The following is a 24,683-nucleotide window of genomic DNA, read 5'->3' as shown; positions in this document are numbered from 1 at the left end:
CCAAATATTGCAACCAGATGGTCTTTTGCATTTTCGATTTTGCTCAAATTAAAATTGTGATGACTATTGTGATCCAAAATATTGTGCAGCTGTAATGTAGACCTACAAAAAATGTCTGCCAAAGTAGAAAAAACTTTGAGTATGGAAAGTTTTTAAATTTTGCTTTGGAAAATGTGTAGGAAGACTGAAGCAGGGCCAGTTTAACATCACTCACTCTCCAGTTTAACCTGCTTTCTGTGTCTGAAGTCCGAATCAGGGTGTAGAGTCAAATTCAATCCAATATCAATGTAGTTTAATGCAATGAGCTTCAGTAAATTACAGGTTAACAAAAAAGCTGAGGAAAGCAATAGATTACATCAAAGTTTTATTCAACCACTGCCCTTAGCAGCAATACTAAGATCCAGATGAAAATCCCCCAAATCAACTTCTAACTATGAACAAGACGCAAATTTTAAGCAGTAGTTTAAGCTCTATCATCATCACATTATCAACAGTAACATATAGAGCTCATCTGAGCCCCCCTTTTTTATTCTTTTTTGGGATCATTTACCTATGTTGTTTAATGCAGTTTAAAATAGACATTTACAGAAAGCAGCTTTCTGTTCTACTGCTCTCATTACTGGGGTGATGCTGTCGGCCTCGACGAGAAATTTCGAGACTTTTAACCAAAAGTGAGAGAAAAAGAAAAGAAGATGCTGGGTGCAGCAGTTTTCCTCTTGGTGGCCGTGTACGCCATCTCCTCATTAGGAACAAAGGAGAAGAAAAATGCTGGCGTTTAGAAAAAAAAAAAAAAAAAATCAAAGAGGAACAAACAGCGTTTGGAAGCACTACACACTATATCAGTTAGAGTTATTGCAAAGCACGTCATCCTTTTCACTGGTTAACAGCACTGCAGTACATAAATGAAGTCCATTTACTGCATGAATTGCTCTGTAATGTAACCCCATTCAATAAAAGAATGTATTAACCTTTTTTCTCTGTAATGTCTGTTTTAGTTCTTTCTTTCTTTCCTTATAATTTCCTCTAAATGAGCAACTAAGCTCTGATTTATCCGCCGTTCCATTTTGTACTCGTTCCCTCTTTACCACAAAGCATCATAGTCAAAAGCAGCTGCAAGGAAAATGATCCTCATTCAATTCAAAATTTCTGTCTAAACAGAAGCACACCCAGAACATCTTCTCCGTGCGCTTCGTGTTTGTTTGTGTACACTGAAATGGCACAGTCCTAATTGAGGTGGGATGCCACTTCAGATGCCTTCCTCCCTGTGGGAGGTGCACAAATCTGTGTCTGGAGAGTTCAGTCACTAACGTCTTCATTGTTTTCTAATGAACTGTGCGCAGAGAAAGTATTTATGTGAATTAACCGGAAACAGTACTGTATAGGAAGCAAAAATCTGTAATGTTATGGCTGCTTAGGTCCTCTATAGTTGCATATACAATTTTTTATTAGTCTCTCTCTATATATATATATATATATATATATATATTTGCATATATGTGCTGAGGTGCACTGATTGATCGGCCCTGAATTCCTTTATTTTGGAAGATTGGTGATCAGCCGATACTTACATGTGAACCCGATCTTATCCACCAATCTTATCTACTTGTCTTACCTTTTGTGCAAGTTTTGTTTCTTTTTAAAATGTGAAAAAAAGCACTGCCTCACTTGGAGTTGAAACAGGTTTGTATTGTTTTATGTGTGTTGTTCAATGTTTTTGAATAAAATAAGATTGGAGCTTCAAAGGTATAATGGGACTCCATAACAGGTTATTAAAAGAAATCGGTATAGGCCAGAATCGGCAGGTGAGGCTTTTTAAATCGGTAATCATGATCAGCCAGAAAACTCCAATCAGAAAACGCCCCTAATTTATAGAGATATATATATATATGTATATATATATATATATATATATATATATATATATATACATATATATAAATATTAAGACAGATATATAAATACATTTACGATGAATGAGAAAGAACGAGCTCCTGTTGAAGCTTTTAACTTAGATCAAAATGTTTAGGTGGTTTGAACTGTGAACATGAATTTATTTATTTTAACCCAGGAGAACTGAACTTAAAACTATTTTTTGTTAAGGGGGAGCTAAGACAACACTGAATGTACATCATGTAATACTGATAACATGCAGTGTTAATTCACAGCACTTTAAAACTACTACGTTTTCCAACCTATACGTTGCATTGATTAATGAAGGGTCAGACTGAGACTTGGTACCAGCAAAAGCCTTTGGAGATATCCCTTTGGGAGTCCAATTCTGACAGTCCAAAATAGCACCACTGATGGGATTTACTGTTTAGTTACTCCTTTAAGAACTGGCAGGAGCTTGCTTTCTGTGTGTGTGTTTACAAAGCATGGACTTACATATACCTCAAGGCCTGTGTAAACAAATGCTAATATAATTACTGGGTGTGCATGGTAATAAACTGTAACTAAAATGATTCTGACGTATTTATTTGTAGTGTTATTGCTTAAGGTGACTGTAGCGTGACTGAGTTGTGTGTCATTGTAATTGTTTAGTATTCTAAGCTCGAGCAGTGGGTTTGAATCCAGTGGAGTGCTTTAATTCTGTTGCCTGTAATCCCCCTTATTTGCTGTAAACAAGTGAAATAGCTCCAAAGATGCTAAAAAATATAATCTGATTAGTTTGTCATGGAAGCTGATATCATTTAAGCAAATGTTCTGCTATTTTTTAAGGCATAATAGTAATTTTTAAATTAGGTTGTCATGCGGTGCCATTGCATGTGTGCTACCCTGCATTACATGCCACCACAAACTTGCATTATGTGCGTCTGCACGGCGCCTTGATGCGTGTTCCATCTAGGAAACAGCACCCTGACATCCCTGCATTAAAGCGGGCCATTATATTTCCCCCGACTGCCACCGAAAAGTGACGTTTTTAGAAAATGACAAGTTTACTGTTTGATAACTCAGATTTTTCTGCTGCTGGTGGGGTGGGGAGTCAGAATATGGAACAGTGCGAGGAATAGCTGGGTGAGAAGGAGGAGGCGGAGGAGGGAGTAAGCGCTGCCTGTCAGCGACGCCCCGGCCTTGTCGTCTAAATGATGCTCCCAGGCAGCAGATTCAGATCCCATCCCCATTAGCATTTAATTTCTCTCTAATCCTACACGCAGTCTCCGTTGCTGCATGGTAACAAGGGCCGCTGTGCCCCGGCAGCTCCACGAAACCTTCCAAGAGCAATCTGCTGCCTTTTTATAGCTCTGTCGTAGCCATCATTCTTTCTTGACAATTAGGACCCACAAATCTAATAGCAATGATATTGAAATTATAGCGAGCCCCTTTTTGAGAGGGCATGTCAGGAAAAAGAGCTGCGCCTCCCAATACAGCTGTCAGAGCGCAGGGCCCTCCCCTGTTCACTCCCGCTAAATGTTTCCCGTGCACACACGAGCATGCACGCACACGACAGGAAGGGGAATATGTTGAGCCTCTTGCTGTGATCTCTGTAAAATGTGCTCTCTGTGCCCTCTTATCCAACTCTCCAAAGACTTGTTACAGCAGCTTTTGTTTTCTCTCTTCCCCTCTCACTTCTCTCGCTCTCGTCCTTTGTCTGTAAATTTCTCTTTATCTCTTTTTCATTGATTCTCCCTGGTGTGTCAGAGTTGTTGCTTTCTTTTTATTTTTCAACAGCAAGGTTTTTTATTTCTTTTTTCTCCCCACTGATGACAGGGTTAGTAACTCGCCGAAATTGTCCCTGGGTGCTCTATGAGAATGTTTTACGGGTACATTCGCTCTAATAGTGCCAGTTAAAGATTATCATGGGTGAAATTTATTTTAGCCTAAGGGACACAGCTGTTTTATCACAAGATTAGACATATGAAGTTGTGTAAGTATGGCATCTGTCCTGCGCTGTGTGATCTCAGGCGGCGGCGCAGCAAAGTAAATGAGCTGATTGTTCTTTCGACTTTTGCTCTGATTTACTCCGAAAAGTAAATTAACTTAGAAGTTAGAAAAATGTTCACACCCCTAGTGAAATGCCAGGTTTTTAACGTAAATACATTTGTTAAATGGTAAATAAACTGAATTTACATGGAGCTTATTCAGTCATACCAACCACTCAAATTACTTTACACTAGAGCCACATTCACACTTACAAACACGCACATTCATACACCAATACACAGATCAATAGGCAACCTGAGATTAAGTGCCTTGCCCAGGGGCACATCCACATGTGTGACAGGAGGAAGCTAGAATCGAACCCACAACTTTCACATTGCAAGACGACTACGCTTCCCACTGAGCTGCAGTCGCCTCTATAGATTGAAGTAATATGTTTAAAACTTTTTCCACTTCAGATGTGGAAAATTTTATTTTCTATATCTTCCACCTGAAAAATTTACAAATCAATTTGTGGTAAAATGTTAAAAATAAAAAAAAAGCTGCAATAACCTGGTTGTATACGTGTGCTCATCCTCATACCAACACTTTGTAAATTCAGTTTCAGACTACTTTAGTTCACACAGGCCAAAAATTAGGGTGAATCTGATTAAACTGAAATAAAGTTAAGCTCTCCTAGAAGTATTTTCTTGACATTTAATTAACTGTGTCCTTTAGCTAAAGCCATAGTTTTTAAAGAGGTTATAAAGGATTTAAAGGAAAATCATATTGTACAAAGGTATCAGTCAGGAAAAGGGTTTTGTAAGGACAGTCATCGGTAATTGGAGAAAATATAAGACAACACCGACATTTTTCAACCTGTGTTTCTCCAAAATTGATGAAAGTAAAATTTCAAAGCTGACCAGGAAGGCTGTCAAGCAACACAGGAGCATCTGTTTGTTTTCTACATGTGAAAAGAGTCTGTTGTGTTCTCCATATGTCTGGACTAAGTAGTAGGATTAAAAGATTGAAGCCTTTACTTTCAGTATAGAACACCTAGGAATGGCTGCAATCTCACAAGACCTCATTGGAGGAGTTGTTATTGTCTGATTTAAGCAGATTTCAACATTCAAGACATTGTTCCAAGAAGTGTGTTTGGCATGAAAACAACGCTGTATGTTACTAAAAGAACATGATGCCCACAGTGTAACATAGTGGTGGCAACATTATGCCCTGTGGTTCCTCATCTTCAGATGAAATAAGGGCTTTTTATCAGTTGAATGAAATTATGATCAGCTTCAGTTCTCAGTCAGCTTTGAACCATATATTTCAGGTGTCTGCTAAGAAGTTTTCATTATCCGGCATCACAGTTCAAGAAGATGTCATTATCAGCAAAGGAATGACTTCAACAGAAGAAAATCAAAGTTTTGTAATGGCTGAGCTTGAGTCAAGAAATCAATCTGACAAAAAATTTTTAGTATCCTGAAGTGGACTGTGGACAAGGGATGCCTTCACAGTCTCATAGATTTGGAGAACATTTGCAAGGAAGAGTGGGCACATAATGCCAAGTAAAGATGCTGATAGATTCCTAGTGAAGAAGACTGAATACTGAAATTGAATCAAAAGGTTTTTCAACAAAGTACCACTAGTTTAAGGGTGTGCAAACTCCTTTAATAGCTTTTTTTCCTTTTTGGGAATGTTATCCATCACCTTATTTCCAATATTGGTGACCACAGAACCAGGCACAACACAGATGACAAAGTAGACTGCAATGAGCCTGCTGCAGAAACCATACTAGATTGAAAAGAGCATGAGATGGGGAAAAAAATTAAGAGCAAGTATATTATGGTGCATGATTCCTTTTAGTTCAGCTTCCGGGGCAGTGTTGATTTCTTTCAGAAAATGAAGAATACTGTGGTTTGGAACGTCCTCTCTGTTTTACCACACAATTAGTCTGCAACACCAACTCTAAGTAGAACAAAATGAGTTTAAACATTATTAATTCAGTAATGAATAGTCAGGCTGCTGCATATCAATATCATGATGTAATTGATTTAAAATCTCCTCATGCAAATGCTTGGTTCTTAAATCCACTTGATTTCAACTTTGAAGTGTTTTATGCCTATTACATTTCATTGTGGCTCTTCAAGCTCATTGAAAATAAAAGTCAGGTGTTGTTCTGTTTGTTTTTTTTCCTTGAACAAACTTGACGTACCTCCTGACAACATATGACCAAAAAAACTGTGTTTGTCACTTCCCTTCAGACTCCAGCAGAGCAGGCTAAAGTCCGAATGCATTTGGTCTTGCAGGCAGTAGGTAAGTGCATAATATTCATGCTTTTCCTCTTTCATAGTTAAATTGATTATTGTGTACAGAATGACCTTTTTGACCCAAGAGATCTTTAAAAAAGTATTGTTAAACTGCGAGAACAACATTAGGAGTTCATAATTTCTAATAATTGTTTGATGATTGGTGATATCTCAAAAGGTAATTCAGTGGTCCCTGCTTTGAGTCAAAAAAATAATCATGTCCATTTACAGGGGTCCACACTATGGCAATACATTTGTGCTGAATTTGCTGATGTTTGATTTAAAATCTTGCGCTCATGTTGACAGTACATAGTCTGCAAGTACGGAGGATTGACTTGTATTTTGTCTGGTCAAATCTGCAGCACTTTGCAATCTATTCAAACCTCTTGGAGTTTTCTACATTTTGTCATGTTAAAATCATCAGCTCTATTATTTTTATTGGGGTTTTATGTTATTTATCAACACCAAGTAGTGCATAATGATGAGAAAGTTGAGATGATACATGATTTTAATGTAAAAATCTGAAACGTGTGGCATGCATTTGTATTCAACTCCTCCATGTTTTAGAACCACTTTTTGATATAATTACACATCCAGAGACTGACATTGTTGCCCAGTGTTCTTTCCAAATCATCTCAAGTTCAGTCAGATTGGAGGGTAAGTGTCTGTGGACACAGATTTTCAGGTCACAGATTCTTAGGACTAGACTTTGACTGAGCCATTCTAACACATGACTTTGCTTTGATCTTAACCATTCCAGTGTAGCTCTTGCTGTTTGCTTAGTGTTTAGCTGGTTCTGCCTGATTTTCTTTCAGGATTGACCTGAATTTTGCTTAATCCATATTCCCATCAACACTGACCAACGTCTTTGTCCCTGATGTAGAAAAGCATCCCCACATCATGATGCTGCCAGCATCACGTTTCATAATAGGGATGCTACGTTCAAGGTGATGCGTAGGGTTAGTTTTTTTCGACACACACAGCATTTTAGCCAGTAAGTTCAATTTTAGTCTCACCTGACCAGAGCACCTTCTTCCACATGTTTGCTGTTTTCCTTACATGGCTCGTGGCAAAATGCAAACAGGACTTCTTATACCTGACTTGTTGAGTGCACAACTAATAGTTGTCCTGTCAACAGGTTCTCCCATCAAAGCTGTTGATTTCTGCAGCTCCTCTAGAGTTACGAACAGTCTGTTGGCTGACTTTCTAATTGTTTCTCTATTTGCTTGGGCTGTCACTTTAGATGGAAGGCCAGATCTTTGGAGGTTCCCATAAAATCCATATAAGCAAAGTTGAAATTTGGAGTTGTAACAACTGAAAACGTACAAGGGATATAAATACTTTTGCCAGGATACACAATATACTAGCTGGAACACAAATTCAATTGTAAAATCATGTAAGAGTTGAGGATAAATAAAGCTGAATAAATATGAAGACATGTCTGCTGTTTTCTGACATTTTATCGCAAATCACATTTGCTATGGGCCTGGCCGGGTTCCATTGTCTTTTTCCCACACACAGACCTACAGTCCTCTCCTCACACATATTACAGCTATCTTGAACTCACACAGACTCAGACAACTGCATAGGCACGCACTCCCTCCACTCTGACCGCTCCTGGGCCCATATTCACTGCAGCTTAATTTCAAACGCTCCTCTCAGTACATAAGTCATAGATGTCACCATGCACACGGTGTATATATTCCAGTGTGTATTCGAGGGGTAGAGTTGCGAGCCAGATGTGACAGGCAGAGATTGACTGTGGAGAAAGATGTCTTCATGTTTACAGTCATACACACACACATACACAGAGCACTTCAGAACAGGGCTCTAATTTCACCACAGGAAATATATGAAAGGACCAGGCATCTATACATCATCTATAAAGCACCCGCCAGCTACATACGCACCTCACTTAAGACTTGTTCAGCAGCAGTGGAGGCCAAAGAACAACACTGCCATCCCTTGATCTGATTTTGCTGAATTGAGCTTTGTGAGGCATATATTATGTACTTCATCATACTTTAAATTTACTCAACATAGTTTACATGTGGTTATAAGAGTTTTGTTTTAAGTGGGAACAACCTAATTTCTGCGTTGCAGTCAAGTTTAAGAGGAATGCTTGACCTTGATTCAGTATGTATTCTTAGGTATGTGAAATGCCCCAACCTTCCTGTCCCACCTTGCTGCTTATGTTCTGCTAATGGCGTTAAACCCTCCTGGCTTTGAGTGCTTTGGGCCAGACAGTTGCAGAAGCAGACTCGGGGGGGGTGAGAGGAGAGGGTTTAATACACTGGGTGTGTTTTTGATTCCTCTCTATCTCTCATGGGGGCTCCCAAATAACAGGTCTGTGGCCCAGTCAAAGATTGTCCCTGGAACAGAGAGCTGAATCTGCATCAGGTCTAAATGATTTAGCAGCAGGTTTGAACAGTAAAGCAGTTTAGAAAAAGTACTCTACATTGTCTTTAGAGATGCACCAATCAGTCAACCAGAGATTAGAATATGACCAGAGAATGTGACCAGAATATGACCAGAATCAAAGTTTGACCTGCTGGTCAGCATCTCTTTTTTGAGTTTAATAAATGCCATAAAGGCTTTGGATAAATATCGGGATTATTTTGTAATGCCTTTATTTTCTTTACTATGTTTATCAAAGAACCTGCAGCACTTGTTTTTAGTGTTATCATCCTCAGAATAAAAAAATCGGTCGAAATCAGATCAGACCTCAAAGAATACGGGTAATCGGCATCAGCCAGGAAATTCCTGATCAGGGAATCCCTGCTTGTTTTAAGGCCTCTGCTTCATATTCTTGCTTTGAACATTCTTTATTTTTTTTCATAATTATTATTAATGCTTAGGTGAACCAACAGCTGTTACGTATCTTGCAGTCAGATACACATTTCTTTGGCTACACTTCTTTCTTAGTGACTTTATTTGATTTGTCCCTCCTCTGTGTCTCAACTCACTTTCCATCCTCTTGTCTTTGTTCCAGAGTTGTTAGTGGGCAGAGGGAGATAGGGATGGAGGGCAGGATGGAAGCAGCAGATGTTGGAAGGTTGTGTGAATGTTAATGTCCTGACGTAGCCGTGGAGCTTAAGCTTCCTCCTCCTCCTTCCCTCCGTTCCTCTCTGAGTGCCCGCCAGGCTTTCTCTCTCGGGGTCTCCTGACATCCTTAAAGCCTGCGGCTCTCCTCTCCATCCTCTCCTCCGCTCTCTTCTACCTCTTCCCCTCCTCCTCCTCTCCCTTCTTTTGTCCGTCTATGGACTCTCTCTAGTCAGTAGAGAGCAGATCATCCCATGGCTAAAGCGGCTCAGGCCTTTTGTGTTGGGGGGCTCTGTGAACCTGTAATGAGCCCCCTCGGCTGGCCCGTTGGCCTGCTTAGCGCTCACTGGGGGCCTTCGATGGGCGTGTGTGTGTGTGTGTGTGTGTGTGTGTGTGTGTGTGTGTGTGTGTGTGTGTGTGTGTGTGTGTGTGTGTGTGTGTGTGTGTGTGTGTGTGGAGAAGGATGAGGAGAGCAGCACTGGCCCCCAATGAAAGAGCTGGATGGATATGTTTATGGGTCACTTCCTGCCTGGCCTACATATCACATATAAACACACACATAGAACTCCAGATTTTCATAAATACTACATTATAATTACTTGTAGCATATAGGTTGTTATATTGCTTTGTAGTTTTACAAAGGTTTTGCAAAAGTATTTATAGCCCTTAAACTTCTCCACATTTTGTCATGTTACAACTTCTGTTCTGTGTATTTTAAGTGACAGAAAAACACAAAGCAGTAATTTGAAAGTGAAAGTAAAGAGATGGGTTTTCAAAATATTCCACAAATAAAAATCTAAAAATATAGCATGCATTTTTATTCAGCTCCCTTTACTCTACTGCCCTTTAATAAAATTGAGTGCAATCAATTGCCTTTTTGAAGTCACCTGATTAGTAAAAAAACTATACATCAGCCCATACTCACCATCCCCACAGTGAAACATGGTGGTGGCAGCATCATGCTTGGGTTATGCCTTTCTTTGTCAAGAACAGGGAAGGGGATAAGACTTGATGAGAAGATGAACAGAACTGGAACAGGGTGGTTTTGTAGAAAAACCTGTTAGAGCTTGCAAAAGACTTGAGACTAGGGTGGAGGTTCACCTTCAGCACCACAACAACCATAAACATGATGCAAATAAGACTCTTTGGTAAGACCTAAAATGTGCTGTTCCAAGATTGACGAAGCTTCATCTATTCTGCAAAGAAGAATCAGCAAAGATTTCATTCCCTAGATGTGCCAAACCGGTAGACAGCTAGCCCAAAACACTTGGTGGTTCTACAAAGTATTGACTCAGCGGTCTGAATGCATGCCACATTTTTTACATTTTTTTAAAAATAACTGAAAATCTTGAACTTTGTGGCTGTTGGGCAACACAATGCAGAACAGGGGATGACAGTTAGCTTTAAGTAGCAATAATTATGATTATCATTGGTTGTAAACCCTGTATATTTATAAATAGAGATGACTGATAATCATTGCTTATCTAGCTGCAATGTCTGATATTTCATGACCTGCTCTTTTTTTGTGATTTTTGTATCACATTTTGGTTTTCACATCATAAGGAAACCTTCTGCACAGGTGTTCACTGCAGTGCAGAGGGTGTTCACTTTTTCTTCCCCTGCCTTTTATTTCTCATTGTATTTGCTGTGTATTTTTACATCATCGTCTACTGAACTCTCACATACGTTTACAGCCGCTGCAGGTTCTCTGCATAACGTTCACAAAAGGAGTGATTTTTCATTCATACATAGTTTCGTGCACACACACAGCAACCATGACACTTTCACTTTTCATATTGTGCCCTTTCCTTTTCAGCCACTTGTTTGGGACTTTGCTCTTTTCACAGCAATGTCCATTTCCACTCAAATGAGCATAAGTACTTTGCACGGTAGCGGGCTTCTACTTATTCACATATCAATAGGGAGTGTTTGCAGAACACCCACTTAGGACCCAAGGGCCGGAGGTCATCAAAACCTTCTCCTTCTCCCTATTTGAACCTTTGACAGCAGAAAAACAAACAATGCTTAAGATCTCATCAGAGGCTTGAACTTGGAAGGGCCACACTGGTCTGAATTAATTTTCCCTTTTTTGGTTTGACACCTTGCTGGATTTGGTAGGAAGAAAGTTCTTATTTGATTCTCAGTCTTTAATTTGTTAATGTTTCATTACTAAATGCTGGGTTGCAGTTTAACCTAAACTACATGGTTAAACCTGCACCTCTGTAGTATCTACACCCCTGAAACTGCTTTTTTTTGTGTCCTGTCAGGCAGAGTAGCACTCAGAATTGACACCCCAGAATTGTTGTCTGAGAGCCATTAAGAAGCCCAACAGATTTACTTTTATAATGCTCCGCTTCACACTTATAAAAGAAACTTTATTAGAAACTGCTTTGGGATCATTTCAATTGCAATGGAAACGAAAAGGAAAAAAGAGAAGCAACAAGGAGAGAGAGGTAAGGCAAAAAGGAAGAGAAGAGAAGAAAAGAATAGATGAGAGAAAGAAGGCTGAGGAGAATACAAGATAACACTGTAGAAGACTGCCTTTATACCTACAGAAACATGTATAACAACAGCATTGTTACCGTAAAGTGCACAGTACTAATGAATGCAAGATGTATTTGGTGGTACCTCCGGCTCAATATAGAACATCAGTGTATCTGTTAACACCTGACTCCCAACACCTGTTAGTGTAAGTGTGAACGTGCTTGTGTAAATAAGGTTTCTCCATAAAATGCAATAGCGAGTGCGAAGAGCCACAGACCTGCCCCTCTGGACCCGAGAGAGACACCGAGGAGATCTAAACCACAGACATCCAAAGGCCACCCAGAGCACGGTAACCCCAGAAGGACCACCACCAGGACTACTGCAACTCCCCCAGAGGAGAGCAGAGGAGACTCCCAGGGGAACCACCCAGCATCCACTGTGTAGTAGCCCCAGGAAGCTGCAGGGCCAGCCGGCAGCTGTCTACCCTGGAGCAGTTCAATCCATGGACCCAGAGACCCAAGAGCCCAGGGCACATCAACCGCCAAGCAGAGGCCCGACAGAGCTGGGGGCCTAGACCCCGACAAGCAGCCACCGGGAGCGAGCCGGTACACACCAAAGCACCCAGCCCCGAACACTGAGAACCACCAATACACCAACAGGCAGAGACACCAGCCAAGGGCAGGGAATGTGGTGGGGAGGAAATAGACCCCACATTTGATGAGGGGCCTAAGCTGATCCAGGAGAGGGAGCAGCCCAAGACCCAACCTGACACAAAAACAGGCACACACAGCCACAATCACACATTCCCACCCTCATGTCTACACGTAAAAACACCCACACACTCAACGTAAAGACACACAACAATAGACGTCGTACACTTACACGCAATTCCCATACATACTCTATACTCCCAGGTCCAAGTACCGATACCTCAGAGGGGCAACCAGCTTCCGGACCCAGAAGGTGGTCCCCTTCCTTCCTGGATGGAGATAGGCAGACCGCTCCAGCATTAGCCCAGACTAGTGCCGGTGCCGGCAGCGCTCAAACCCAAACAACCCCGGCCCAGACCCAACCCCCCGCTGCAACCCCAGCCCTCAACGACCCCCGTTCCCATCTGTAGAGGGGTCCACGAACAAAGGGGGGGGTTTACCTGCTCCAAACAAGCCCGCCAACCAGAGCTGTCCCAGGTCCAAACAGTCTCAACCCCCAATGAATTACAATCTCAACTCCATAAGCCCCACACCCACCATGAACCCCAACATGAATTCCCCCACAGGACGACTCACAGCCAGGTCACAAATATGAAACTGCATTTTTGATTTTGATTTTATGTTATTGACCAACAGAATGAAGATCATAATGGTGAGGTAAAAGAAAACGAGACACAGTTTTGCGAATTAGAACCTCTGTCCCCGGTTAGGATTGCCCTGACTGGCTTCCCTGTCCCTGCTGAAGAATGGCATCCCCACTGCATGATGCTGCCACTACCATGTTTCACAGTGGCCATGTTGTGTTCATAGTAACAAGCCTTGTTAGTTTTCTGCCACACATACCATATTGAATGTTGGCTGAGAAGTTCCATGTTAGTCTTATCTGATCAGAGAACTTGCCTCCAAATAGTTTCTGTGTTCCTCTTCATAGCTTGAGACTAATGGGACAAAAGTTGAAAAAACTCACAACGCATAAATGCTTTTGCAAGGCACTGTATATCCTGTATTTGTGAGTGTTTGTAAGGTAAAGGTGCAGAGAGATCCATGATGGTCAAAAGATTTGGAGGTTTAAATCCAGTTTGAATCTCTTTTCTGTAATAATATTGTGTCGCACAGCAGGTCTTTTCATATTTCTACTGGGAGATGTAATAATAGTTCCCTAAATCAAATTAGTCATAATGAAGTCAAACTTCAAACATAATTCTTTATTTAAGAAGGCTTTTATATGAAATATTTCTTATATTTTTAAATATTTATGAAACACTTTGAAAGCAGCCCTTGCAAGAAAGAGAACAATGCAGAATGTGTTGATTTTGTGTTGATATATTTAGCTGTCCTGGAACTTTTATAGGATCTGACATTGAAAACTACAATTGACAAGTCGAAAATGGCAGTTATTGATGGTGTTAAACAAACCAAAACAGCAATTTTAATCATATGTAGGATGTTAATCTGCAAGATCTCAGCTTTTGAGCACATGTCACATGTCTGTCTCTGCTGTTGTTCTATGCATATCTCTAATATTGTGGTCTGTTTATTTGTGCTCTTTACTGAGGGACAGGCATGAAGGAGCAGAGTGGTGCCTGATTAGCTTAGCGTAACAGCATCACCCTTTAGGACTAATACTTCCACAGTAAATACAGGGTATTAGGCTTTTCTGTCTCTGTAGGGGTCCTGCACACACAGACACACCCTTTCTCTCAAGCTCTCTGCTTCTTTCCTTCGTCTTCGTCGTTGCTTCTTCTTCCCGCTTTTCATCCCACCGGCCCCAGGGGCCTGACAGATGTGAGCTGAACAGACCACATACATGGAGGGTGTCACCTTACCCCCTCTGGAACTAAAGGGCCAATTCGCCCACATTTAGGAGGCTGTCACTCTTTGTTTTTATCAGAATAAGTGTTGATTGACACAGAGAATGAGATCTAGCTATTGGCATTCTGTGTTGTCTCAGTTTTAAACATGTTTGTCCATTCTTTTTACAGCAGCTATAATTAGAATGCAACACAAATGTTTTAGGGAATGAAATGTGGCCCAGTGGAGGTTTTTTCTAATCACTTATCTCTGTGATCATTCTGGTGTCCTGGTCCCCTAGCGGTACCGGAATGTCATTAGGGGATTTTTGACATTAAAAAAAACATGGTGAGCAGCTACACATGTTGTTTTAGAAGAGTGGTACGGTGTAATTACAAGAATGAAGCATGTTTTTAACACGTCAGCTGATCTGGTGCCATTTTAAAAAGCGAGCTGACATCTCAACATAACTCCCAAAACAAAGCCAAACCAGAAAGGTTTCCTAAATAATTTTACAGCTTTTGGTTTATTCGAAACGCCCAATTAAAAAAGATATGCAGATGAAGAAAACAAGCTTAAAGCTAAGAGCTTAAACTCTTCGTTTTTATTGTACAAAAAGTCTAGATAAAAACAGCTGAATCATTGAATCCCACTGTCACCTGTATGTCTGAGATCTTAAAATTAATCAGGCCGTCTCTAAATATGAGCACAAGGCTGAAAATTACATTCATTTCAGTAAAATATTCTAAACATTCATGAAGCTCAGGGTGATATTTTCAAGCATTTATTTTGATGATTTTGGCTTACAGCTAAGAAAACCCAAAGTTCTTTTTCGGCTGGCTGTATGTAGGTCAGGTGAATTTGCTGGCAAGTCAAGGCTACTAATGCCCCTTTTCCACTGGCTCGATTTGGCGCTACTCGACTCCACTCGGCTCGCTTTGCAAGCGTTTCCATTACAGTTTTTTCCGTACCGGTACCTACTATTTTGGTCCCTGCTCCTGAGCAGGTACGACTGGGGCTGAGTAGGGACTACATGTGACGTGACCGGACTGCTTTTCACTGATTGGCGTAGGAGGAGGAGAAATGAAAAGGTTTTCATTGAGACAGTGCAGGGAAAATGTAATAAAACTCAAGAGCAACTACAATAATTTTAAGGACCATAGTGGCCGGAGCAGGTCAAACATGTAATTTTACCATTTACGGGTCATAAACCAGCCTGAAGGCTGACGGAAAAGAAAAAGGACAAATCACCTTTCTAAATTACATGCAGGCAGAGCGCTGTATGTAATAACATCCTAAACCAGCTGATCACACATAAAAACAGCTGTTCAGAGGCAAACATTTCCCCAAAACACACACACAATAAAACCACCATGAAACAACGTGTATGGTTCAGACATTTATTTACCGTCCTTAAAGCGAACCAGCGTCTGCAGGAGGAGGAAGCAGGCAGAGAGCAGCTGCCCGTAATCAGACTGCCTGCATCGGATCAAACGGGAGAAAAGCCCCGGTGAATCCACGGAGCACAAACATGCAATATCCAACCTAAAACTAACTTCATGCGGTTTTGTGCTGAAACAAAAACTTCCTCATAAAGCCCAAAATTGTAACTTTTTCAGGCAAACTTTGGAGATTCACCATCCAGGCAGCAGCGTTTCTCCTCTCTGCTTCTCCTGCCACACCCCCCATAACATCAGAACCCCTGAGCCTTATTTTGTAAGTTCTGGCTGGGCTGTGGTCCAGATAATTATCCCAGTGGATCATTTTAGACATAAATATGACATTCTTGCATATACATTATTACAAATGTTTGTAGTATTTAGTTTATTTATGTTTTTTTTTTTTCTTGTTTTTTATCACTTCACGTAGATTACTTTAATGTGACAATGTAACAGAGTAACGTTAATTGCAGCACAGCGCTCTACACTCATGGCTGGAGGCGGGGTTCCAGTCGCCATACCTTCAGCCGTTGGCGGGTCTGTGGAAACACAACAGTTTCTGTACAGAGGGGAGAGCGAGACCGAGTGGTGCAGAGCCGCGCCGGCTAAAACGAGGCAGTGGAAAAAGGCCAAGTTCTACTGGAAAATGAAATCAGCATCTCCATAAAGCTTGTCTGCAGAGGGAAGCATGAAATGCTCTGAAATATCCTGGTACATCACCACACTTCTGACTTTGGAGTTGATAAAACGCGATGGGCCAACACTGGTAGATGGCATGACTCCCCAAATCATCACTGATGCTGGAAACTTCACGCTGGACCCCAAGCAGCTTAGATTCTGTGCCTCTACACCCTTCCTCCAGACTGAAATGAACAGGTTACTTTCATCTGCAAGATGAGCAACAGTCCAGAGGCTAAATAAAAGGAATGTAACATTTTTTGCTCCTATCCTAGATGCCTCTCTGTGTGATGGCTCTTGAAGCTCTGTCTCCAGTGGCAGTCCACGACTTATGGATTTCCCACAAACTCTTTTATGATTTGCTTCGCAGTCCTCTCAGGGCTGTGGTTATTCCTGCTGCCTGTGCCCCCCTTTCCACCACACTTTTTCCTTCCAATCAACTTTCCATTAATACGCTTAGATTCACAGCTTCTTTGTCTTCCTCGTGTCTGTGTAGGTCATGACATTTCTTTATACAGGTCCTTCTCAAAATATTAGCATATTGTGATAAAGTTCATTATTTTCCATAATGTAATGATGAAAATTTAACATTCATATATTTTAGATTCATTGCACACTAACTGAAATATTTCAGGTCTTTTATTGTCTTAATACGGATGATTTTGGCATACAGCTCATGAAAACCCAAAATTCCTATCTCACAAAATTAGCATATTTCATCCGACCAATAAAAGAAAAGTGTTTTTAATACAAAAAACGTCAACCTTCAAATAATCATGTACAGTTATGCACTCAATACTTGGTCGGGAATCCTTTTGCAGAAATGACTGCTTCAATGTGGCGTGGCATGGAGGCAATCAGCCTGTGGCACTGCTGAGGTCTTATGGAGGCCCAGGATGCTTCGATAGCGGCCTTTAGCTCATCCAGAGTGTTGGGTCTTGAGTCTCTCAACGTTCTCTTCACAATATCCCACAGATTCTCTATGGGGTTCAGGTCAGGAGAGTTGGCAGGCCAATTGAGCACAGTGATACCATGGTCAGTAAACCATTTACCAGTGGTTTTGGCACTGTGAGCAGGTGCCAGGTCGTGCTGAAAAATGAAATCTTCATCTCCATAAAGCTTTTCAGCAGATGGAAGCATGAAGTGCTCCAAAATCTCCTGATAGCTAGCTGCATTGACCCTGCCCTTGATAAAACACAGTGGACCAACACCAGTAGCTGACACGGCACCCCAGACCATCACTGACTGTGGGTACTTGACACTGGACTTTTGGCATTTTGGCATTTCCTTCTCCCCAGTCTTCCTCCAGACTCTGGCACCTTGATTTCCAAATGACATGCAGAATTTGCTTTCATCCGAAAAAAGTACTTTGGACCACTGAGCAACAGTCCAGTGCTGCTTCTCTGTAGCCCAAGTCAGGCGCTTCTGCCGCTGTTTCTGGTTCAAAAGTGGCTTGACCTGGGAATGCGGCACCTGTAGCCCATTTCCTGCACACGCCTGTGCACGGTGGCTCTGGATGTTTCTACTCCAGACTCAGTCCACTGCTTCCGCAGGTCCCCCAAGGTCTGGACTCGGCCCTTCTCCACAATCTTCCTCAGGGTCCGGTCACCTCTTCTCGTTCTGCAGCGTTTTCTGCCACAGTTTTTCCTTCCCACAGACTTCCCACTGAGGTGCCTTGATACAGCACTCTGGGAACAGCCTATTCGTTCAGAAATTTCTTTCTGTGTCTTACCCTCTTGCTTGAGGGTGTCAATAGTGGCCTTCTGGACAGCAGTCAGGTCGGCAGTCTTACCCATGATTGGGGTTTTGAGTGATAAACCAGGCTGGGAGTTTTAAAGGCCTCAGGAATCTTTTGCAGGTGTTTAGAGTTAACTCGTTGATTCAGATGATTAGGTTCATAGCTCGTTTAGAGACCCTTTTAATGATATGCTAATTTTGTGAGATAGGAATTTTGGGTTTTCATGAGCTGTATGCCAAAATCATCCGTATTAAGACAATAAAAGACCTGAAATATTTCAGTTAGTGTGCAATGAATCTAAAATATATGAATGTTAAATTTTCATCATGACATTATGGAAAATAATGAACTTTATCACAATATGCTAATATTTTGAGAAGGACCTGTAATAAAAAAAAAACATTTTATGTACAATATATTTAAATTTCAGTGTTTGAATTTAATTGCTGAAATATCTGTTTTGATATTTTTTAAAGATGCGCCTATAATTGTAATATTTTTCTTTAATAGTTTTAGGAAATGATAACAGTGGTGACAAATGAAAAACAGAACCGCACCATAATGATTGATCAGGTTGTTTGTGTTATCAGTATTCCCGTGTGCAACTGACTGTTTACAAAGTACACCCTACAGAAATGTACGGTCGTTATTTTGTGTGTGAGAAACTGATGTATTTGGGAACCACAGATAAGAAATATGCTGATGTCATGTTGTACCAGCTTTAGAAACAGAGCAGTAAACATATATTGCTTCTAATCTGATGGAGGTGTGTATGTATATGTGCATGTATGCATATGTGCATATTTACATACATATTCATTTGAGGTTAAGATTCAAATTTACTAGTAAAGTAAATGTAGAAAAAAAATAAATAAATAAAGACTGTCAAACTGCATGGTCAATAAACTTTACTTTGCAGCTCTTTAAAAAAATTAGGCTTGATATATCAGCTCAAATGCTCTCATATTAGCTGAGACCCTTTTTTTATTTAGATTGAGATACTGTGTCATAAAGGTTGAACGATAACCATGCAGCCTCATCTTTGTGCACATTAATAAAAGTATTTCTGAGCCGCAGCAGAAATCACCCTAGCCTGTTTGCAGGATTGCCGTCCTTCGGCACGATAATGGCACTTGGCTGTCCTGTAATTTAGCCTCTGTAACCATTGATCAGGAGGATTTATGTGCCATTACCTCACTCTTCCAGTCAACGGTCGTAATTATGTCTCTGAGACAGAGAGGGGTGCGGGGCTTGGCCTTATATCGAACCCAAATATCTGAATTTGATTTTAACAAACTGCCTCTAATGCTCACCTACTTACAAACTGACAGCGGTGTCAAACAGACTGACCTACAGATGAGGAGAGTGGATGGATAGAAAGCTTTTATCAAGCTACATAGTCATATCTCGTTCTTGGAGCCCTTTGCCTCAAGCTGTTTCTCCTAGCCTGTCAAAAGAATCTGTGCTTTAAAGGCACACTTGTGTTCAAAGAAATGATTTGCCTGATGTGTGGTCCTCTGTACCTGTAAGTGCATTTCCTTTTAATGAGAATTAGGTTTTTCAGTTCCGAGGTTTCTGTCAGCTGCAGGAAGGATCGAGTGACCTAAGGACTGCCTGGATCAGAGGTTTATGTACAATTGATTTTTTGCTTTGTTTTATGGGTATAATAAAGACAAGGCCTACTGCGTCCTCTTTGTGTAAACCAGTGATGCCCTCCTCTTTCCTCTCAACTCTCTTCATTGCCAGTTATGGGGCCAGTTCAATAAAGCTTGTCGGAGCAATGGTCTTTGCTGGAGGTCAATGATGATAACAAAAGTTCCGAATTAGCATCGTCAGTGCAGTAAAGATGGGCTGATTATTTCCTAAATGAGATAGTCTTGCAAATCTAACAGCTAAAAATCTGAACAGCTATTTTATGATTTACAGGCATCGTGCTTTTCTTCTCCACAGTCTGTGTCCAACTCAAATGCTGACGTTTACAACAGGCCTCCATGCTGTATTGAAAAGTAGTATTTGTGGTATCCTCCAGGACATGAATGGAAGAAAGCTAATAGAGTACGTGAAAAAATCTTTAGCCATTTTTTCTGTTTTAATAAATCTTCAATCAATCACCTTCAATAAAAAAAGGTGCTTGGGAGAAATACTATAACAAAATAACATTTTATTTTATCTTTATAAACCCGACGTTCATGAATCTATTACCTGATCTTGGTCCAGGATATTTATGTCTAGATCCAGATGGCCGGTTGCCTTTTAAAACCTCTCTTCTAAATTAGGAAAATAATATTATCAAATGATCAGAATATTTATATACAATATTTATTATAAAAGAACACTGTGATTAAGACTAAGCTTGTGCGATTTCACAAAAATATAACCAGGCAATGTTTTTCATTATCTGTCCTGCAAAGTGTAATCTAGCTGCTGTCGGCGTATTTTCGTCTGGAGAATTAAGTGTACTCTTCTATCAAGCACTTCAAGCTTAGCATCTTGTTTTACTTCTTTGTAGCCTAATATTTTGGCACAAGAAAGGAAGTAGTACTTGAGTTACAGCACTGTGTTAACAGTGTGAACTAAATACTGTCTGGTTAAGGCCGATAAAGTTGGCAATGGGTTTGTAGTATCCATCTACTGCTAAATAGTTTTTAACCTCTAGTTCTAGATTTAAATTCAATAGACTAATGAAACTTGAACTAGATAATTCTACTCTGAACAAACATTTGTGAAACATGTTTAAATATTTGAAAAATACAAAATTCAATGTTTTTTGTGGTGTTATTTATGACAGAAAATTGACTTTTAAACTTTTAAAGAAAACTGTCAGGCAGTACGCAGAAAGGGTCATTGATGTCTTTTCTGTTTAGGGAAATTGTCGTACTTACATGTAGACAGAACTATAATGTCACTTTTTTATCTGGCTTTTATTGAGTGAGTTCTATCGTTTTGTCTCACCTCTTGGTTTGACAGCCTGCCGCTGAAGGAAAGTAACTGAATCAGATTGTGAAATTGTAAAGCCGACTAATGGCCAAAACACACTGGATCCCATTTGGCCTCCAATACGACAGAAAATCGGGTCACATGATAATTCCCCGCAACTGTCAGACCTACGCAGCCATTTCACTGGAAAGTCATGAGTCAGAAAGTAGTGAGACACGGTGGCAAAGTAAAATACATCATCTTTGGGGAAAATGCAAACTAAAACGGTCAAATTTGATGGAAGGCCTGCTCTGTAGTACTGCAGCAAAAATGTACATACTGCTACCCAGACAGATACCTGATCCTGCATCTCTAACTTTTTTGTAAATGATGCATTAATGTGTGTTATTTCTGTTTTGTTTTTGTTTTTTGGGGTTTTTTTTGCAACTATCTCAGGTAAAAAATATATACTTCACTGTAGGTGTTACTTATCATACATGGTTGTCAAATTATGCACAACTTTACTTGTGTTAGCTCGGGGAGCAGTATACACGTTGCCAGTTGGAGCCTGTTAAATAAATTGCTCTGATTATGTGAAAGTGTGCAAGAAAGAGCAGGAGAGTAAGTGATTGTGTAAGCTTTGTTTTCCTTCTGTGGGCAGATTTCAAACAGCATCTGGTTAGCTCTTGAGAAAGAGCTGCTCCGAATATGTTCAACACACCCCCCCCCCCCCCCCAAGTTTTTGCTCCCCTCCTTGTCGTTCGAATAGGCACGCGGGGCGACTGCTTTCCTCCTCCCGTTTTCTCTCAACATGTAGACATTTCCATAACTGAGAAGGAGTATTTTTAATTTGCCCGCATTCCATCATTTTTCAACATATGGTTTAAATGATTTCGATGCAAATGAATGCGCTAATTATTTGCAAACGAGCCTTGAAGAGGCCAGCCATTGAAGTGGAATAAAAGCAAATTTGCAATCACCTTAAATTTTGCTAACCATTTACTGTTAAGTAAACTTTGTGAAGTAATTTAATTATCTTGGACTGCTGGCGGAGCATTTTGGGAGGAGGTGGAGTAAACCGAGAATAAAGAAAACTGTATAGTGATGGTATTTTTGAATTCAAGCAGTATTATTGCCGGGTAATCTTGGCAATGCAAAATCTTTAAATATTTTAGCAGTCTGTCTTGTGAAATCATGTTTTCATTGGAACATACCATCTTCTCAGTTTTGTAAATACTTCTGAAGGGATTTAATGGATGTGGCAGCTTAATTGGCCTTGAATTAGACAGAAATGGATTAGCGTGGTGCTGACCCACACTTTGCTTCATGATTTGGAGTAATTTCTGCTCTCTGACACACTATTCTTCTTGTTAAGGCCAGTGCTATGCAATTATGCCAGGAATGTAATCGCATTTTTACCTACAACAGAAGTGTTTAATCATGATTGTTGGTCTGTGAATTTATGCAGAGTGACTGCGCTCCTTGTGTGCACCATGAGTACCCGAGTCCCATCTTTTACAAGGAGTAATTTACCTCCCACGTAGCTCTAACCTCTGACAGGAGGAGACACTTTAACATCAAAGGATAAACTGGCCCCTTCATAAATATCAAAGTAATTAGAGGCATTAAGTATGAAAAACTTACTTCAATAAGTGAAGTGTTAATCATCTGTGTTGTAGGGCTGCACGGTAAAATATTAGTAGGGCTGCACGGTGGTGCAGTCGGTAGCACTGTTACCTTGCAGCAAGAAGGTCCTGGGTTCAACTCCCAGCCGGGGGTCTTTCTGCATGCTTATTCTCCCTGTGCATGTGTGGGTTCTCTCTGGGTTCTCCAGATTCTTGCCACAGTCCAATAACATAACTGTTAGGTTAAACGGTTTCTCTAAATTGCCCTTAGATGTGAATGAGTGTGTGCGTGGTTTTCTGTCCCATGTGTGTCTGTGTTGCCCTGCGATGGACTGGCAACCTGCCCTGGCTGTACCCCGCCTCCTGCTCATAGACTGCTGGAGATAGGCACCAGCTTCCCTGCGAGCCACTATAGAAGAAGCGGTAGAAAATGACTGACTTAAGTATTAGTTGAAAAGAGATCATTTATGTGGAAGCCCATGATGTTTTTGATCCAACTTTCTTTTCAGTGCAGGAAGGGGCAACTTAAGCCTCCCTTTTATCGTAAACTGAATATATAAAGTAAAAATGCCCATGCTTCTCATAGATTGCTTGTAGTTTTCAATGTGAAGTGCTATTTTAAAATTTCAACACATAATGTCCATATTTCAAACTTAATTCAATTCAGTTTAAAAATACTTTGCCAACCCCATGGGAACATTCAACAGAGATGCTCAATTTAGAAGTAATTTGGAAGGCATATGAGAAGTGAGGCGACACATTGTAGACAACAGCTGTTTCCCTGCAAAAGATATGTAAATCATGTCAGGTGGTTTAATGATGCAATTGTTTTTGGTGTTTCAGAAAAACAGCAGGAATGCTTGATTTGTTTTTTTGTTTTTTGTTTAGTCTTTTTTTTTTTTTAGCAGTCCTCGTACAGAGAAAAAATATATTGATTATTTGCTAATATTATATCATGGGCATATGTCACCATTTTAAATGCATTTTAAAAGTTTGGATTTTGTAACAAGGTGTATTGGTTACTCAAAAATTATACTAAAATTATAATAATTACATTTCCCAGTTAGTTTTTTGGTACAGAAAAAAAACTATATATTTTTTTTAACCAGTCAGTCATTCTCTACCGCTTATTCCATAGTGGGTCGCGGGGGAGCTGGTGCCTATCTCCAGCAGGCAATGGGCAAGAGGCGGGGTACACCCTGGACAGGTCGCCAGTCCATCGCAGGGCAACACACAAACAACACACAAACAACCATGCACACACTCATTCACACACCTAAGGGCAATTTAGAGAGACCAATTAACCTAACAGGCATGTCTTTGGACTGTGGGAGGAAGCCAGAGTACCCAGTGAGAACCCACGCATGCACAGGGAGAACATGCAAACTCCATGCAGAAAGACCCCAGGCCGGGAATCGAACCCAGGACCTTCTTGCTGCAAGGCAACAGTGCTACCAACTGCGCCACTGTGCATATATTTTTTTTAACCATAAAGTATGAAATTGAGTCCCTTCCTATTTAATTAATAATTAACATTCTCAAATATATACTGAGATATTCAAAAGATTTATATTTCAGGGAAACAGGAACTCATAGATTACTAATTAAATGTTTTAGATGCCCTTAGTAACAAAAAACTTTACCTAAAACAGCATTAAAAACTTGAGTATATTGCAGTATATTCCCTAAAAACAAATACAACAAGACTGCATGAAACTTAGAGCTCTCCACTTTAACCCCTTATGGACATTTTTGTAGTTTGATAACGGAGATACAATTATCTAGCGGCGCAGAAAGAAGACAGAAACAGCCAAAACAATGCAAAACTGTTTATATAGTAATACCATTTAAAACACACAGTACGGTTACGTGGGATTGTTGAGGGGCTGGGTTACGTGGTGAACAACAGTGATTGGTGGACCCTTTCTTGCAATGTTCTGACTTCCTCTCACCTGCAATATTTAAAACCTGTGTGGTGGTGTTGTTTTCTGCTATATAGGAGATTCATATTCAAGCAAACTTTCTTTGATCGAGAATAAAACAAAGAGCGCATACGACAGGTGGACGAACTATGAGGACCAGGGTCTTTTGAG

At 40.4% G+C, this 24,683-nt stretch overlaps 1 protein-coding gene across 3 annotated transcripts in view; it reads left to right on the top strand.

Moving 5' to 3' along the window:
• rsrc1 (arginine/serine-rich coiled-coil 1) overlaps nt 1-24,683 on the top strand; it is a 202,031-nt gene that overhangs the window by 101,698 nt on the left and 75,650 nt on the right. For all 3 annotated transcript variants that reach the window (XM_047391940.1, XM_047391938.1, XM_047391939.1), the window contains exon 6: nt 6,123-6,174. In XM_047391940.1, the coding sequence (XP_047247896.1) occupies nt 6,123-6,174 (52 nt within the window). The remainder of the gene's footprint in view (nt 1-6,122; nt 6,175-24,683) is intronic.

This window comes from Girardinichthys multiradiatus, chromosome 18 (genome assembly GCF_021462225.1).
Source record: "Girardinichthys multiradiatus isolate DD_20200921_A chromosome 18, DD_fGirMul_XY1, whole genome shotgun sequence".
Taxonomy (NCBI): Eukaryota; Metazoa; Chordata; class Actinopteri; order Cyprinodontiformes; family Goodeidae; genus Girardinichthys; species Girardinichthys multiradiatus.
The sequence above is the reverse complement of the archived record's forward strand: the minus strand, read 5'-3'. Positions and strand labels throughout refer to the sequence as shown.